This window comes from Lipotes vexillifer, unplaced genomic scaffold (assembly GCF_000442215.2).
Source record: "Lipotes vexillifer unplaced genomic scaffold, Lipotes_vexillifer_v1.1 scaffold469, whole genome shotgun sequence".
Lineage (NCBI taxonomy): Eukaryota > Metazoa > Chordata > Mammalia > Artiodactyla > Lipotidae > Lipotes > Lipotes vexillifer.
The window spans coordinates 2,317,032-2,331,735 of NW_006788006.1; the positions used below are offsets into that span (position 1 = coordinate 2,317,032).

Sequence of the window (14,704 nt, forward strand, 5' to 3'; positions counted from 1 at the left end):
CATTCCTGGAGGGTGGCACGGGCTGAGGAGGCGTGTGGCGGGAGGCTGGCGGGGGCCAAGCCGATCCAGGGCTGCAGAGGGGTTTGAGTTGGGGCAGGGAGCCCTCCTCTCCTATAGGTCTCAGGCCTGCATCCCTGCATCTGGGCAGTCCTCCCCATCCTCCAGACCAGCCAGCCTTCCCTACCCCCTCCCCCTGCTGTCATGGGCCTCACATGGCACCTCGTGGTGCCCTGTCCTCATGGCCACTCTGCATTCACTGCATGGCTTTGATCCACACCCGTGTCCCCATGCACTGGCTGTTCCCTGGGGCCAGAAGTAGGTCTGCTGTGGCTCTCTGCAGTGCCCTGGTGCCTGGTGTAGGGCCCGCCACACAGTTGGGTCCTAAGAACACCTTGCCGGATGGATGAAGCTGGCCCCATAGTCTGGGGCTGAGCTGAGGCAGGGGTCCTGGGACAAGGGAGGCAGGTTTGAGGCACTCTGAGCTGGCTCTGGGGCCGTAGGTCACCCAGAAGTGAGGGCCACCTCCTGGGTGGGAGCAGGAGGCCCATCCACGTTCCAGCTCCCCTGGCTCACCCAGCCCGCTAGGCTCTTGCTGGGGCCCAGCAGAGGAGGGGTTGGGCCCCACAGGGGTGAGGACGCCTGTTTCCGCCGGCACCAGAGGGTGATGGGGGATACCCTGAACAGCAGCTTCCCCGAGAGCACAGCACCTGGGTCAGGCATGGCGATTGAGCACCCGAGGCAGGGTTCACGTAGCCTGTAGGCTCTGAGCCCTCGGCTCTCAGGCAGGAAGCAGAGGCACTGGCATCATAGAACAGGAGCTTGGCCTCTGAGGTTAGGCAAACCTGGGTTCAGTCAGCTTCCTTGTTTTCTCGTTGGGGCTGGGGGACCTCAGATGAGTGTTACATGACCTTTTTGCCTCAGTTTCCTCGTCTGTATGATGGGGTGACTCCAGCTTGGGAAACCCCTGGTCCTCCCCAGCTCTCCCTCTCCAGGCCTGATGACAGCGTTGCCCTCCTGCTCTGCTGGGAAGTCACTCCCTGCCCCAAGTTCTCAGCCTTCATCCCTCTCCAGGGCTCTTGTGCCTCAGTTTCCTGAGGCAGACACAGCTCCCCTTGGCCTTTATTCACCCCCATCTTGTGGCAGAGATCTGCCCTCCACCCAGAGTCAGGGTCTTCCCCTTCCAGAGCTTTCTCCCTTCCTTGCCCAGTTGGTGCCAGAGCTTCAGAGAAAAAGGACTTTCCAAGAGTCAGAGCTGTGAATGAATCTGTCGCTGGCTCCCTGGCACCTTGTGGGCCTGAAACCTCTGGTGCCTGAACCCCTGCCCCAGGCACCGGGGGCATGGAGGAGCCAGCCTGCTTCCTTTAGGCTTCTGGCCCTCCCCACAGTGGGAGGCATTCTCCCCTTACAGGGCAGCCTTTGGATGTGGGGACCCCAGGAGCAGCCCTCGAGCCATCCCTGGTCCACACAGTGTTTGCTGCAAAGCTCAGCCAGTTTTAAAAAGCTGGCACTGGAACTTCCCTGGCGGGCCAGTGGTTAAGACTCTGCACTTCCAATGCAGGGAACACGGGTTCGATCCGTGGTTGGGGAACTAAGATCCTACGTGCCACATGACGCAGCCAAAATAAAAAATAAAGAAAAAAGCTGGCACTGACGCTGAAACTTGGGTTTCTGAGTTTTCTCAGGATTCGGAAGCTCAGTTGACCCCAGGCTTCAGGTCCTGTGTCCCAGCAGCCCCTGTGTCCCAGCTGCCATTTCCCCTTCACCCAGCCTCCTGCTCCCCCACCCCCATGTATTGTCACATGGACCCTCAGGGTTTCTTAGGGTGGACAAGTCTCCATCCCAGGCTCTATCAAAGGTGCATAAATGGAGGTGAGACCACGAGTTCAGTATTCAGCTAGCACAGAGGACAGGTCTGCAGTCGGATGGGCCCGGGTCCGGCTCCCCACCCTGCTGCTTGCTCCTGACTTGATGCAATTGTCCTGTCCTGTTTGAGCCTCAGTTTCCCTGCTCCTTGGCCTGGTGATAGGTTTATTGTGAGGACCCTGTGGGAGATCATACCCTTACTCTGGGGTTGGTTACTTTGTTCTGGTCATAAGAGTGGACACATCAGGTGGCCAGCTCAAGGGTGAGTTCTAGAAAACCTGAATGACAGAACATAAAGAAGGAAACCGGAAGTCACCCAGTAGGTAGCCCACCCAGTCACAGGTGCTCCGGGGGTGGCCCAGCCTGCTGCCTGATTTCTCACTTACCATCTTCCCTGTCTTCTAGGCAGATTTTTTGAAAGGATTGCCTGTCTACAACAAAAGCAATTTTAGTCGATTTCATGCCGACTCTGTGTGCAAAGCCTCGGTGAGTACGTGGGCCGTGAGCTGCCCTCGGGGAAAGGGCCGGGGTTGGTGTGCAGCCCCCAGGTCGGGGTCTTGCCAGAAAGGGGCCGAGCTTCAAACCCAGCCCCACTTGAAATCCTCGCACGTCTTTTGATCTGCATTGGAGGGCGGGTGCTGAGTTGAGGGGTGAGGGGACCCCAGACCTGTCTACTCTCCTAACCCATGCCTTCCCAACCCTCCCACAGAACCGACGTCCCTCAGTCTACCTGCCCACTCGGGAGTACCCGTCCGAACAGAGTAAGTGGCCTTTGTTGTTCTGTCTCATCCCGGCTGCCGAGGGGAAGGGCCAGAGGGTAGTGCAGGAGGTGACCTGTGGGAAGTTGGGCAGCTCCCAGCCCTTGGGAGCAGCGGGAAGCCTGGCTTTCCCTGGGACCCTCCTGGTGTCCACATCGGCATCCACATCCAGCCCTGCAGGGTCCCAAGCTGGCCCTCGTCTGCCGCTCGCTGGCCCTCACCCCCACCCCTGCATCAAGTCAGGCCTCCCCTGCTGGCTCCCTGTCACAGGTCTCGAGACTCATACCATGGGGTGGGGGACCCAGCCCAGGCTGGGGTGGGCAGCTTGAGGAGGGGGCGGCTAGGCAGAGGGACCTGCAGGGAAAGGCCTGGAGCCTGCAGAGCAGGGGGATCTCAAGGTTATTTGTTGTAGTCGTGGTGTTTTCTTTCAACCGTGAAAAAATCCTGGACTCTGCTGGGTGCGTTCTGTGGTCACTGGGGCACAGCATGTGGATCTGTGCTCCATGTCTGTCTGGGAAAACACCCACGTGACCTGGCATGCTGGGGCTCATTCCCTCGCCCGAGGGTGGAATCCGAGCTCAGCTTAGGACTCGGCCTCTCTCTGGGAAGCAGGGACCCTGTCAGGGCAGCCAGCTTGGGCTCATGGTAGTGGCCTGTGCTCAGGAGGGAGAATGCTTGGCTTCCTGAAATCTCCTCCAGGGTTGGGGGTGGTGACTTGAGTCACACAAAGGCCACCCAGGGCAGGGACAGCCCAGAGGCCAGGAAGGGGTAAGCTCATCCTGGGAGGGCAGTGCAGGCTGGGATGGGGGCTGGGCTGCCTGCAGCCGGCTCCCCACAGCTTCTTCCTGCAACTTTATCTGTCTTTCCTTCTCAGTTATTGTGACAGAAAAAACAAACATTCTTTTGCGCTACTTACATCAGCAATGGGACAAAAAGGTAAGGCACTTGGGGTTCGAGTGCTGGGACTCGGGAAGGAACACAGTGCCCAGCAGGGGGCTCTGAGTAGCAGAAGGACACCGGTGGCTGGGAGACTGGGTGTTCGAGTGGGGCCTTGAGGGCTGAATAGGTGTTTGCTAGGTGATTCAGGAGAAGGAATAATGCTCTAGAGGAATGGCTGTGCAGAGGCCACAGGGCTCTAGTGCTCAGGGACAGGCAGGTAAGCTGTACTGAAGCCCATCTCCCCACAATTTGTGGGGAGCACGGCCCTGGTGGCAGATAGACTTCAGTGTTGTTACTTGGAGTCTTTGTTCAATGATGAAAAGTACACACGATTAAAAATCCAGGCCCTACTAGGATGCGTAGCTGCTGTGAAAAGTCGTCGCCCCCGTCCTTCCCATAAGAGGCCACCTTTCTGATAGGATATTTTTTCTTTTTCTTTCTTGAAAATCTGCACGTGTAGTTTTGCTTGTGGTCAGATTGTTTTTTCCCCATAATGGTGAACATTGGACAGTGACCTGCTCTGGGCCAGGTTGGAGGCGGACCCCATGATGAAGTGACTGCTCAGAAAACCCCAGCTCCTGGCCACCCCCGCCCCACAGCCTTGATTCCCACCAGTGAGGAAAGGAGGTTTTCCCAAATCAGCATGCTTTCCTCTTCTGTGGCAATTTGGGGGCTTCCCCGGGTGGCTCATGAGTGCCCTTTGCCCTCCGGCAGGGTGGATGGCTTCTCTGAGTGTCTGAGAAATGCTGTGTGGGGGTCATTGAGAGTTGTGGTGACTCCTTGAAGTGCTTGTCACAGGCTGGTGTCCCCAGGGGACCATGGCTTGGTGGGGCAGGTCCAGGGGGCAGAAGGGTCTGCCCAGCCACGGGCCCTAGGTCGACTGCCCGGCTCTGTGATGTGCTGGGGCCCCAGGGCCAGCCTCAGATTTCAGGAGCTCCCCCAGCATGAAGACTCACAACCCCTCCACTTCCCCTGCCCCCCAGAATGCCGCCAAGAAGAGAGACCAGGAGCAAGTGGACCTCGAGGGTGAGAGCTCGGCGCCCCCCCGCAAGGTCGCACGGACCGACAGCCCGGACATGCACGAGGACACTTAAGACTCACACTCCCCCACAGGCGCCTCCTGTCTTGTCTGCTCCTCGCCCGCCCGCCTTGTGTAAGCGCCCTGCCCCTCAACCCCTCCGCCGGCCCACCCACGCCCCACCGTCCACACCACTTCCAACCTCATAGGAGCCGATGTATTTATTTTCCTTGAGTTTTTATTTATGCTGTAAAATGTACCAAGCGATGGTTAAAGGGGATGTCAGACCCAGTAGTGTGATGTTGGTAGATGCTTTTAAAAACAATTGTTACTCACCTCCCCCCTTCCAGTTCCCCCTCCTCTCGCCCCCCAGTTCTCCTCTGGAAAACTGGAGCGTGTCTGAGAGGGTCTAGAGCCAGGCCCCTGCTGCAGCCGGCCGGCAGGGGTGGGGGCCCTTCTCCCGGCTCCCACCGGCTGGTTCGGGCCTTAAAGACTTGCCTTGTCTCGAGTTCCACCGGGACCTATTCTGTGCCCAGACCTTGCTCTGAGCATGCATAAGGGGTAGAAGTCAGCCCTTCCGGATCTTTCTCTTAAGTCATTTTATCATGGACTAGTGCGTGCTCCATGTCCACCCCAATAAAAGGATCTTTCCTACCCGACCTCGCGTCTTTGCTCGGCATGCCTCAGCCCCAGAGGATGGAGCCACTGAGAATCGTCCCATCATCACCAAGAGGAGCCGAAAGGGGCCCCCAGACGCTGGGGCCCCAGGACCAGCCGGATTCTCTCGTGGGCCTGCTGCGGCCGTCTCGATCAGAGCCAAGACCTGCCCGGACCTGCCCCTCTACCCCAGCCGTCAAGGTGTCCTCAAGGACTGGGACACCCCAGAGAGACGGTCCATGCTGCCAAGGATGGAGCTGTGGTGGGCCCCACGCACATGACACTGGCGAGCAGGGCAGCACGCCCACCAGCCTCTGTGGAGACAGCCCAGGTGGCCCGGCCTCACGCCCTCAGAGAGGAGGCACGTGGAGCGCCGCGGGACGGCCAGCCCCAGTGCCCTCAGTCGGCAGGTTCCACGGCTACTCCCGGGAGCCAGCTGGACTGGGCTTGGGGCTGAGCCCGGGGACGTAGGGGGGCATTCGGGCTCCAGGCAGAAGGTTTGAGTTCCTGACCACTGGGCACAGGGCCAGGGGAATGCCACTGCTTCCCCCGCCAGCCCTGAGTGGGAGCCAGAGTGCTGGAGCTGATGGCTGGGGTGTTGGGGGTGGTGAAGGGTTGGGCTGCGGCGTGAGGGACACAGGGGTTGCAGGGGGCGCCTGCCCCAGGTTGTCACCGTGGAGGGCCCAGCCTGAGGCAGACTGCTGCAGCCTGAGCTGCCCCGTGCCTGCCGGGTGGAAGGCTCCTGGATTAGCTGCCCGGCTGCGGGGCCCAGCTCTGGGCGCATGTGCAGCGGTGTTCAGTTCCTGTGGTCATAAGGCTGGTGCTTAGGAAATGCAAGCTTGACTGTGGTCGTGCTGGAGAGGGCTAAGTCCCTGGGGGTTCTCAGACCAGCTTGGAATCCCCAGTCCCAGGGGTTGGCCTGACCCTGGGCAGGCGCGTGGTGTCGCCGTTTGTTGGTGGCAGAGTAGATGGCAGGACTTAAGCTTCAAAGGCCGTGCGTGGGGCCGGGCAGGCACAGGCTTCAGCCTGTCCTTCCCCGAGGCTTGCCCACACCTCCCTGGCCCCAGGTTGCCCTTTGAGGGGCTGGGTTCTGTCTCCTGCCAGTGCTGTCCACGGTGTGGGCAGGGGTCCCGTGGCCTCCCTGTGGTCTCCCCAGCACAGGCCCCTCAGCCAGCCTCCACCCACCCCTCTTGCCTTTACTTTTACTCACTCTGTTCCCCCAAACACCAAACCCTGCCTTCCCACACCTCTGTGCCTTTGCACAGGCTGCTCTCCTGCCTCCAGTGAACCCTGACTTCTCTTTCATGGCCCCCCCGCAAGTGCCCCTTCCTCACACTGGCTCCCCCAGCCCTGCCTGGGGTGGGGCCCATTGGGCCCTGAGCCTTTGTATGTGGACACACCTGAGGGTGGAAGAGGCCATGTCCATCCCTGATCACAGTGAAGAGTCCCAGCGAATAGGGTCTGACAGCCGTCCCACAGTGGGGCATCCCTGCCCTTTCCGGAAGCCACACCCCAACATAGCATCCCCTCAACATCGAGACTCAGGCACCAGGTGCCTTCCGCCTTCCACACCCAAGTTCTCCCCGCAGCCCTTGACTCCTCAGATGGCAGCCTGGGAGGCGGGTGTGCCAGAAAGGGTAGCCCTGCACGACTGAGGTCAACTCAGGACCCAGGCCCAGGGCCCAAACTGCTGAGTCCTATCAGCACTTTGAGATTTCTTCCTTAGTCTAGGAGGCCGAAGATGGGGCCTGAGGCTCTGCAGCTCCTCCCAGGGGCCCCTGGGCCTGGATTTTTGGAGTTTTCCAGCCATGGCCTGGAGACCCAGTTCTTTGGAGGAGTTCCCTAAGGGTCATAGATGCGGGGGTTGGGGGGGGACCCACCCTAGGCCTGCCTGGCCCCAACCTCGTCATTGGGCCCCTTACGTCCCTTTTCCACAGCTCCGCCCTTTGGCACTGTTGAAATATACTTTTTATTGCATTTCTGCCGTTTTACAAAAATATGACAAAATAAATTAAAAACAAATAAATAATCGCCTATTCTGTGTGTTTTCTGTTGTTTTTTTTGGGTTTCCTTTCCTTTCCCCCCATCCTGGTCGAAAGGAAAACGGCAGATAGAGGGGCCCCAGGCCCCCGGCCCTGACCCAGGACGGGGCAGCCAATACTGGGATACACCGACAGCAGCGTTTTCTGGGTGGCGGCCGCCGCCCCGTCCGTGATTGATATTGCATATGAAAACAGGAAGGCAGGGCGGGCGGAGCTAATGCCAGCCGCTGGGCCAGCACACGGCCTGGGAACTGGGGCTGGGACTGGAGCTGGGGCTGGGCGACGGTGCCGGGGGCTCCGGGGGCTCGGAGGTGGGAGGCAGCGGCGGCGGCGGCAGGCTGTAGAAGCTGGCGTCCCCCGGCAGGACGCCAGCTGCCGGGGCGGGCAGGGGCCCGGCGAGGGCGCAGGGCGGACACTCGGCGGCGGCGGCGGCAGGGGCCTGGCGGGGGGCGGCGCCCTCGCCCCCGCAGCCCCACGGCCCGTCCCACTGCCAGCAGCCGGCGGGTGGCGTCGGGGGCCGGGGCAGCGGTGTTGGCGGCGGCGGCGGCGGCGGCGCAGGGCTCCGGCTGCGGCGGGTGCGGAGGGCCGGGGCGCCCACAGGGGCCGGCGCTGTCCCTGCGGAGGCGAGAGGGGCCGTTCCGGGGAGATGCCGGCCCCGCCGCTGGACCCCGCTGGGGACCCTGCCCGCGCTCCCTCCGGGCTTTCAGGCACATGGAGGGCCTTATTGCTTCTGATCAGTGACAAGGGGTGGGCTTCTTCAGGTGCATCCCCCGCCTCTGGGCACTGGGCCCCTCCCCGTCACGGGGAGAGGACGGTCTGAGGAAGTCCCTCTGACTTCTGACCTATATCCCTGGTGCTACAGCTGCCACCTCTTGGGCTCCCTGGGATGGGCTGCTGGACTCCGGGCTGGGACGGGGTGGGAGGGGCGGCACTGAGGCCTGTGGCTCTGCTCGGCACACGTGTGGCTGCAGCCCTGAACTCCCTGGGTGGGCAGCCTGAGCTCCACCTCCCAGGAAGGCCACCTCGAACAGCTGGGCTGCAGGGTGGGGACTTGCATAGAGGCCTGGGGGTCCAGTGCCCCCAGAGTGAGCTGGGTGTAGGGTCTCATGGGGGCAGGAGAGGCAGGGCCAGGTGGTGAAGGGGCCTCCCTCATCTCTCCTGGCACTGGAGCATAGCAGGCCGTGCGAGGGGCACTGGGACGAGGGGCTTTGGCATCCCTCCCCAGGGGTGAGGAGGGTCAGGCACAGGGCTCCAGGCTCTCCGGGGTCCCGGAAAGACTGGGTAGGCTTTGACCAAGAGGCTCCATGTACCACATACCCAGGTCCCCAACCGGTACCGGGAGACTGGGCCTCCTCTGTCCCCTTCAGCCCCTCTCCCCAGGCCTGGGCACCCCACCCCTATCCCCAAAGCCCGGCCCGGAGTCCCCACCCCCGAGTTAAAGCTTGTGACCTGAGCCTTCCTCTTCAGGCCGGGGTGTGTCCGGCTCCTCGGCTGCGGCCTCGTCTGCCGGCCCACTCCGCTGGGCTCGGCTACCACCACTGCCACCGCTGGGGGTCCCGTCCTGCCGGGCCTGCCCGCCCGCCCCGTTGGACCCGGCCTCAGCCCGGGCCCCGCCGAAGGGGAAGAGCTTGCTGGCATGGAAGGCTTTGGGCGGCGAGTGGCTACGCTCTGGGTCCCGCCGGGTCTCGGGTGACTTGAGGAATCTGAAGCTGAGGAAGGCTGGCAGGCGGGTGTCACTGCCTGTGGGAGATGGGGCAGGGGGCGGCCGGGCAGTGAGGTTGGCCCCCGCGCCGGCCAGCGAGGATGCAGCCCCGGACGACAGGAACTTGCCCTGCAGCGGGATGATCTGCTTCAGCTTCATGACGTTGTTAGGTGCCAGCAGGGACCCCGGGCGCTTGGGCCGCTCCGGCCCATGGCCTCCTGCCGCCCCACTGCCCTTGGCCTTGGCCGAGGCCTTCTCTGGGGCAGCAGGGTCCAACCCGGAGCCCTCAGCCCGAGCTTCCTCCCGGCCACTGGCGTCGCGCTCCCTGCGGGCATGATGTTCTGCGTGGCGCTGGCGTTCCTCCTCCTCTCGCCTCCGCCGCTGCTGCTGCTGGTAGCGGTGCTGGGCCTGGCGCTCATGTCTCTGTGGGCAGAACGGGGCCATTATGGGGACACTGGGAAGAGCAGGCAGGCGAGCAGGCACCAAACCAGGCCCGGGCCCATGCCGGCGCTCTCCTGCGGAAGTTGGGAGAGATCCGAACGCTTCTTGGGTACCAGCTGCATCCCCGGACCCACCCTGGGGCTCTCTGCAGAAGTGGGGAGAGATCTAAACACTTATGGGGCACCAACTGCATCCCTGGACCCATGCCGGTGCTTTCTGAGGCCTGAGAAGAGAACGAACATTTACTGGCCACCACCTCTGTCCCTGATCCCCTGCCAGACACCGTCTTAGGAATTGGGAGAGTGTAAACAAATATTGGGCTTCAGTGGTTCCCTGCTTTCTGGAGAACTGGTGAGAGACAGAGCTGTGACTGCCCCATCCAGTGGCCGGTAGCCACACACGGCTTTGTCAATTTAAATAACTGCAAAGAAAAAGTTTGTTTCTCAGTGGCACCAGCCCCGTTTCAAGTGCTCGTTGGTCATCTGTAGTGCGGGGCTACATGGGCAGCACGGATATAGAACGTTTCCATCATCGTGGAGAGCTCCATCGGTTGGCGCCAGTGAGCTCCCTGGCCTTCTCTGCAGCTTTCTGAGGAATGCGGCAGAGGCTTGGGCTTCTAGGAAGCGTCAGCTGTGTCTCTGGCCCCAAACTGGGCAATGCTGGGCAAGCTGGTGGATGACAGTTCGTGAGTGTCAACCTGGTGCTGGATGCCACCAGGATCCCAGAGGGGACCGGGCCCCTTTGGAACGCTAATTATTACACCAGGCTCTGAACACCCACCCTCCTGCTAAGGACTGGACGGCCAGCCAGGCTAGGTGGAGAAGCCCCACGGAGCAGAGACGTAAAGCGCACTCACCCCAGCCCACATACCTTGAAGGCCTCCCGGCGCTGATACTCCAGCTTGGCCATCTCCTCAGCCACCCAGCCCGGGATGTCGGGGATGGCCACGTGGATGAGGTACTTGAGAAGCAGAGCGAAGTGCTGAGGTGACAGAGGAGGAGGCTGCAGGCACGGGGACACCCACCCGCCGCCTGGCTCCCCAAACCCGGCCGCCAGCCCCACCTCAAGCACCACCACGGACACGATGGCCGCCTCGGGGCTGAGCCAGGGGAAGAGGCGCTGCAGCTGCCCACACTGGCCAATTAGATAGCAGTTGACTACGATTGCGAGGACGCCCATGACCTCCATCACCTTCTGCAGGGGGACAGGCGGGCTCAGGGGGTGCCCAGCCACCCTCCCCAGCACCCGCTCCTCCTTGGTGCACCCCGGCTCGGGGCCCTCAGCCCTCCCCCCACCTGCCACTGGCCAATGCTCTCCACCCGCTGCCCAAAGGGCCGCTGCAGCCCCGTGCACAGCTTGAGGGCGTCACTGCGGATCTCGATGAGGTTGTTGATGAGGGCGCAGAGGGCAGCCAGGGGGAAGGCAGACGAGAAGAGCACGACATAGCCAAACTGCACAAACATCTCCTGGTAGTCCTGGAACGTGTCCTGTGGGCGGGCACCTGGGTGGGGCCTAGGGCTCTCCCTCCGTCCAGGACACCTCCTCCCTCGGACCACCTTCCTGTCCTCAAGCCCACCCCCCAGATTATTCTGCATGGACCCAGAGCTCCCCCTCGGGCAAGTTCCTGACCACATGAAGGGTCCCATTATTCCCTCCCATCACCCCCAGGCCCTCTACCTCACTGCGCTGCACCTCTCGGAGGGCCCAGCCCCTGCCCTCAGGCACCCTCCTCACCTCGTATTTCTTCATACAGCTCTCGAGCTCAGCCTGCGTGAGCTGGGCCGAGTGTTCCTCCTCTGGTGGGTCGATCCAAGATGACCGGTTCTGCCGCCGCTGCTTCCGGGCTGAGTCACCCAAGCCCGGCTCTGGGTCTGGGCCCCCATCGGGGCCCTGGTCGCGGCCCTCACCTCTGGCCCGGCGGAGCAGAACAGCCGGGGGCTCCCGTTCAGGGCTGCTGGGAGCCCCCTCGGCCTCATCGTCCTCCTCGGCCAGCGTGAACACGCCAGCTTCCAGCCCCTTCTCCACCATGGTGGGGCTCCCCTCCTCCAGGAGGGCCTCCGGGCTTGGGCCCAGCCGCCGCCGCCCAGCCCCCCGCTCAGCAAAGCTGACCTTCCTCAGCCGAAGCCCGCAGTCCAGGAGGCCGCCCTCGCCGCCTTCCTCCTCCTCGTCCTCCTCCTCCTCGTCCTCCTCCTCCTCCTCGTCCTCCTCCTCCTCCCTGCCCCCCCGAGGCCCGTCCCCCACCTCCCCGCCTTCCCCCGCTGGCCGACGCTCCATGGTGGCCTCCTCCTCCTCCTCAGGTGCCCCACAAGCCCCACTGAGACATCTGCGCCCCCCACCACCGCTGCTGCCACCGACACCCTCTTCAGCCTGCGCTTCGAGGTGGCGTGCAGGGCGCCGGAGGCTCAGTAGGCCAAGCAGGGCACGGGCCAGCTCCCAGGCAGCCCGCAGGCCAATCTCGCCACGGCCCAGCCGCCGGTACAGGTGCGGCTGCAAGACCTCTCGAACATTCTGGAGGAACTGGCGGGTGATCAGCAGAGTGGCCAGCATCTGGGGGCAGGAAGGGGGTGGAGAGAGGCCACGTGGGGGGCGGGCAGGGCTCTGGGCACCGGGACAGGCTGCGGGGACTGGGCACCCGCCCTCCCGAAACACGCTTCCAGACACACCCTGAACCCAATTTGGATGTCCCTGGACACGGAGGCAACCCCAAACCGCAGCTGGGCAGGTCACAGCGCTCCTAGCCAATCTCCTGGGCAGGCCATGGCTTCCCTGCTTGCAGCACCGCCCAGGAGCTCACTCAGCTGGTGGCCAGGGCCTCTGGGGGCTCCTGCCACCTGCACCCCGTCAGCGGAAGCCCATCCCCTCAGAGCATGCACCCTCGGCTTGGTGTGAGGTCCCCAGCACAGCCACACTGCCCACCCCGGCGAGGCCCCAAGGGCTCGCCACCTGCCAGTACTTTGGCCCGGGCCTCGGCCCCGGAGGGAGAGGAGGAGCAGGCGGAACCGCAGGGCCGCGAGCGGGACCAGCACCGCCCAAAGCTGCCGCTCGAGGCTCTGGGACAGGGACGGGACGATCAGGAGCTGTGGAGGGACCGACGGACAGGTGGACAGACAGATGGAGGGGGCGACAGGTAGAGAGAGGACACACAGACGGACAGAGAGGAGAGAAGGATGGAGGGGGAGGAGGGGCCGGAGAGCCCATGGACCCGTTGGGCCAGGTCTGGCCCCCCCACTGGCTGCCATGGGGGGCACTGCTTCAGGCCGGGGTCTTACCTCTTTCAGGCGCTCCATGTCCTTGAGGTAGAAGCCAATGTAGAAAAGGCTCAGGTATGAGTTGACGAACTGGAACTGTGGGAAGCAGGCAGGTGGGCGGCCACCCTGCCACCTCTGTCCCCAGGAGCTCCCGTGTGTCCCCTGCAGAACCCCTGCCTGCCTGCTGGCCACCACTCACCAGGACAACCTTGATGATGAGGTGCTTCTCGTAGGCGCTCTCCAGCCGGTAGTTCTCTGGGGGCCAAGGAGGCGAGTGAGGGGGTGGCCCAGACGGTCATGGGCGGCAGGCACACCCCGCAGGGCGGCGGGGCCCTTCCTCCTGGGGGGTGGGCAGTGGGACCTCCCCTCCCAGGGCATACCCATGTCGTTGAGCCAGACGGCCAGCTTCTTGTAGCCCTCGGCGCTTGCACTGACCAGCAGGGCCAGCATGACTTTGGGCAGGAAGCGGGCGAGACGGGGCAGCCCCTTCACACTCAGCACCAGCTCCTGCAGGGGCAGGGCGTTCACAGGTCACCCTGGCAGCTGGGCTCAGCTCACAGCACACCTGGACAGGTGGCCGCCAGGTCGGGGCCAAGGCCAGGGCTAGGGGCTGGAGGTCACCTGCAGCTGGAAGCAGCCGAGCATGAGCAGGAACACACAGGCCAGGCAGGTGAGGCACAAGGGGAGACTCACAAGCAGCTGGAAAAGCAGCCGCTTCCAGGGCGGGTAGTAGAACTCCTCGGCCCGAGTCACGGGGCTGATGCGTCGCACGCCCTGGCAGAGGGTGGGGGCCCGGCCCAACATGAGATCAGAGGGGCTGCCTCTGCCCTGCACCCTTCCCGACCCTTCGGCCTCAGTGTCTCTTTGTCGTGCTCTGCTACTGCGGTGCCCCCGCCTAATGCACCCTTCCCAGCCCCTCAAAGCCAATTTCCCACCCCTCTCCCTTTGGGCATGGAGAGCCCCCACTTGGCATACCATCTCGGATGCTGCAGCCCTACTTTACCCCTCCCTTTGTTCTTGCAATGCTCCTCGCCCAGTGTGTTTTCTCTTTTTTTTACCCCATTCTCAAAGTCCCTGGACTCAGATCCCCCCTGACTGACCCTGAACTGGGGCCGTGGCTCCTCCACAGCTTCCCCGGGTGAGTCCAGCGTCCCCCACTTGTAGGCCAGCTCTGCTCCCCTCCGTTTCCACTCCTCCAAGAAGAGCGTTGACCAGACCACGTTGAAGAGGGCAAAGACCACGCAGGATACATCCCGGCTTGTCTGGGGGTGGCAGAGGAGGGCTGAAATGTTGGCTGGCCCAGTCCAGGGAGGAAGGTGTCTTGGGTGTCCCAGCCCCTGTGCAGTCCACACCCGGCACCTGATCAGCCTCTGTGAATGTGTACAGGACAGAGCCGAAGACCGCCGGGTACACCATTGCCGATGTGTAGAAACCCAGCCAGGCAAAGTACATGGCAATCTTCACACCAAAGTAGTCGCAGATCTCATCTGCCAGGGACAGGGGTGTGTCAGTCAGCCCTGACTGCCTCCTGGGACACCCCCACCCCCACCCCCACCCCCTGGCCGGACCACACCTAGAGGCTGGTTTTCACACACAGCCTGCACCCATGACTTCATGAGGCGATTCAGGATGCGCTGCTCGTGGACTGGGAACACCTGCTGGATGATCCCGCGGGCCGCCAGTTCAGGGACTGTTGGGGGACAAGAACCCTTCTGCCTGTGCTGGGCCTGGCCAGCCCCCCTCGGCTGAAACCCAAGTCATAGCTTTTTGCCTGCTCTTAAACTCGCAGAGGCTCTTCCCAGGAGAGGAGTTCTTGGTGGAAGGAATATCCGGTTCTTCCTCAAAATTTGGGAGGTGCAGGGGCAGGAGGGGAAGGGTGCAGGAAACCTGAGAAGGTGGGATCCCAGTGGGGAATCACTTTTTTTTTTTTTTTGGCCCCACCGCACGGCTTGCAGGATCTTAGTTCCCCGACAAGGGATCGAACCCGGGCCCCCTGCAGTGGAAGTGTGGAGTCCTAACCACTGGACCACCAGGGA

The 14,704-nt window shown here is 62.8% G+C and overlaps 2 protein-coding genes across 2 annotated transcripts in view; one reads left to right on the forward strand and one right to left on the reverse strand.

Annotated features, from left to right (window-relative positions):
• Nucleotides 1-5,237, forward strand: part of DDA1 (DET1 and DDB1 associated 1) — an 8,239-nt gene extending 3,002 nt beyond the window's left edge. The window contains exons 2-5 of the mRNA XM_007461011.1: nucleotides 2,269-2,349; nucleotides 2,573-2,624; nucleotides 3,496-3,557; nucleotides 4,544-5,237. Coding sequence (XP_007461073.1) covers nucleotides 2,269-2,349; nucleotides 2,573-2,624; nucleotides 3,496-3,557; nucleotides 4,544-4,654 — 306 coding nt within the window. The 3' untranslated portion in view covers nucleotides 4,655-5,237. The remainder of the gene's footprint in view (nucleotides 1-2,268; nucleotides 2,350-2,572; nucleotides 2,625-3,495; nucleotides 3,558-4,543) is intronic.
• Nucleotides 5,238-7,491: 2,254 nt separating this feature from the next.
• ANO8 (anoctamin 8) overlaps nucleotides 7,492-14,704 on the reverse strand; it is a 9,591-nt gene continuing 2,378 nt past the window's right edge. The window contains 13 exon segments of the mRNA XM_007461012.1: nucleotides 7,492-7,892; nucleotides 8,727-9,402; nucleotides 10,291-10,401; nucleotides 10,483-10,614; nucleotides 10,716-10,907; nucleotides 11,155-11,967; nucleotides 12,690-12,764; nucleotides 12,868-12,923; nucleotides 13,049-13,175; nucleotides 13,290-13,442; nucleotides 13,769-13,930; nucleotides 14,028-14,155; nucleotides 14,242-14,358. Coding sequence (XP_007461074.1) covers nucleotides 7,492-7,892; nucleotides 8,727-9,402; nucleotides 10,291-10,401; nucleotides 10,483-10,614; nucleotides 10,716-10,907; nucleotides 11,155-11,967; nucleotides 12,690-12,764; nucleotides 12,868-12,923; nucleotides 13,049-13,175; nucleotides 13,290-13,442; nucleotides 13,769-13,930; nucleotides 14,028-14,155; nucleotides 14,242-14,358 — 3,143 coding nt within the window.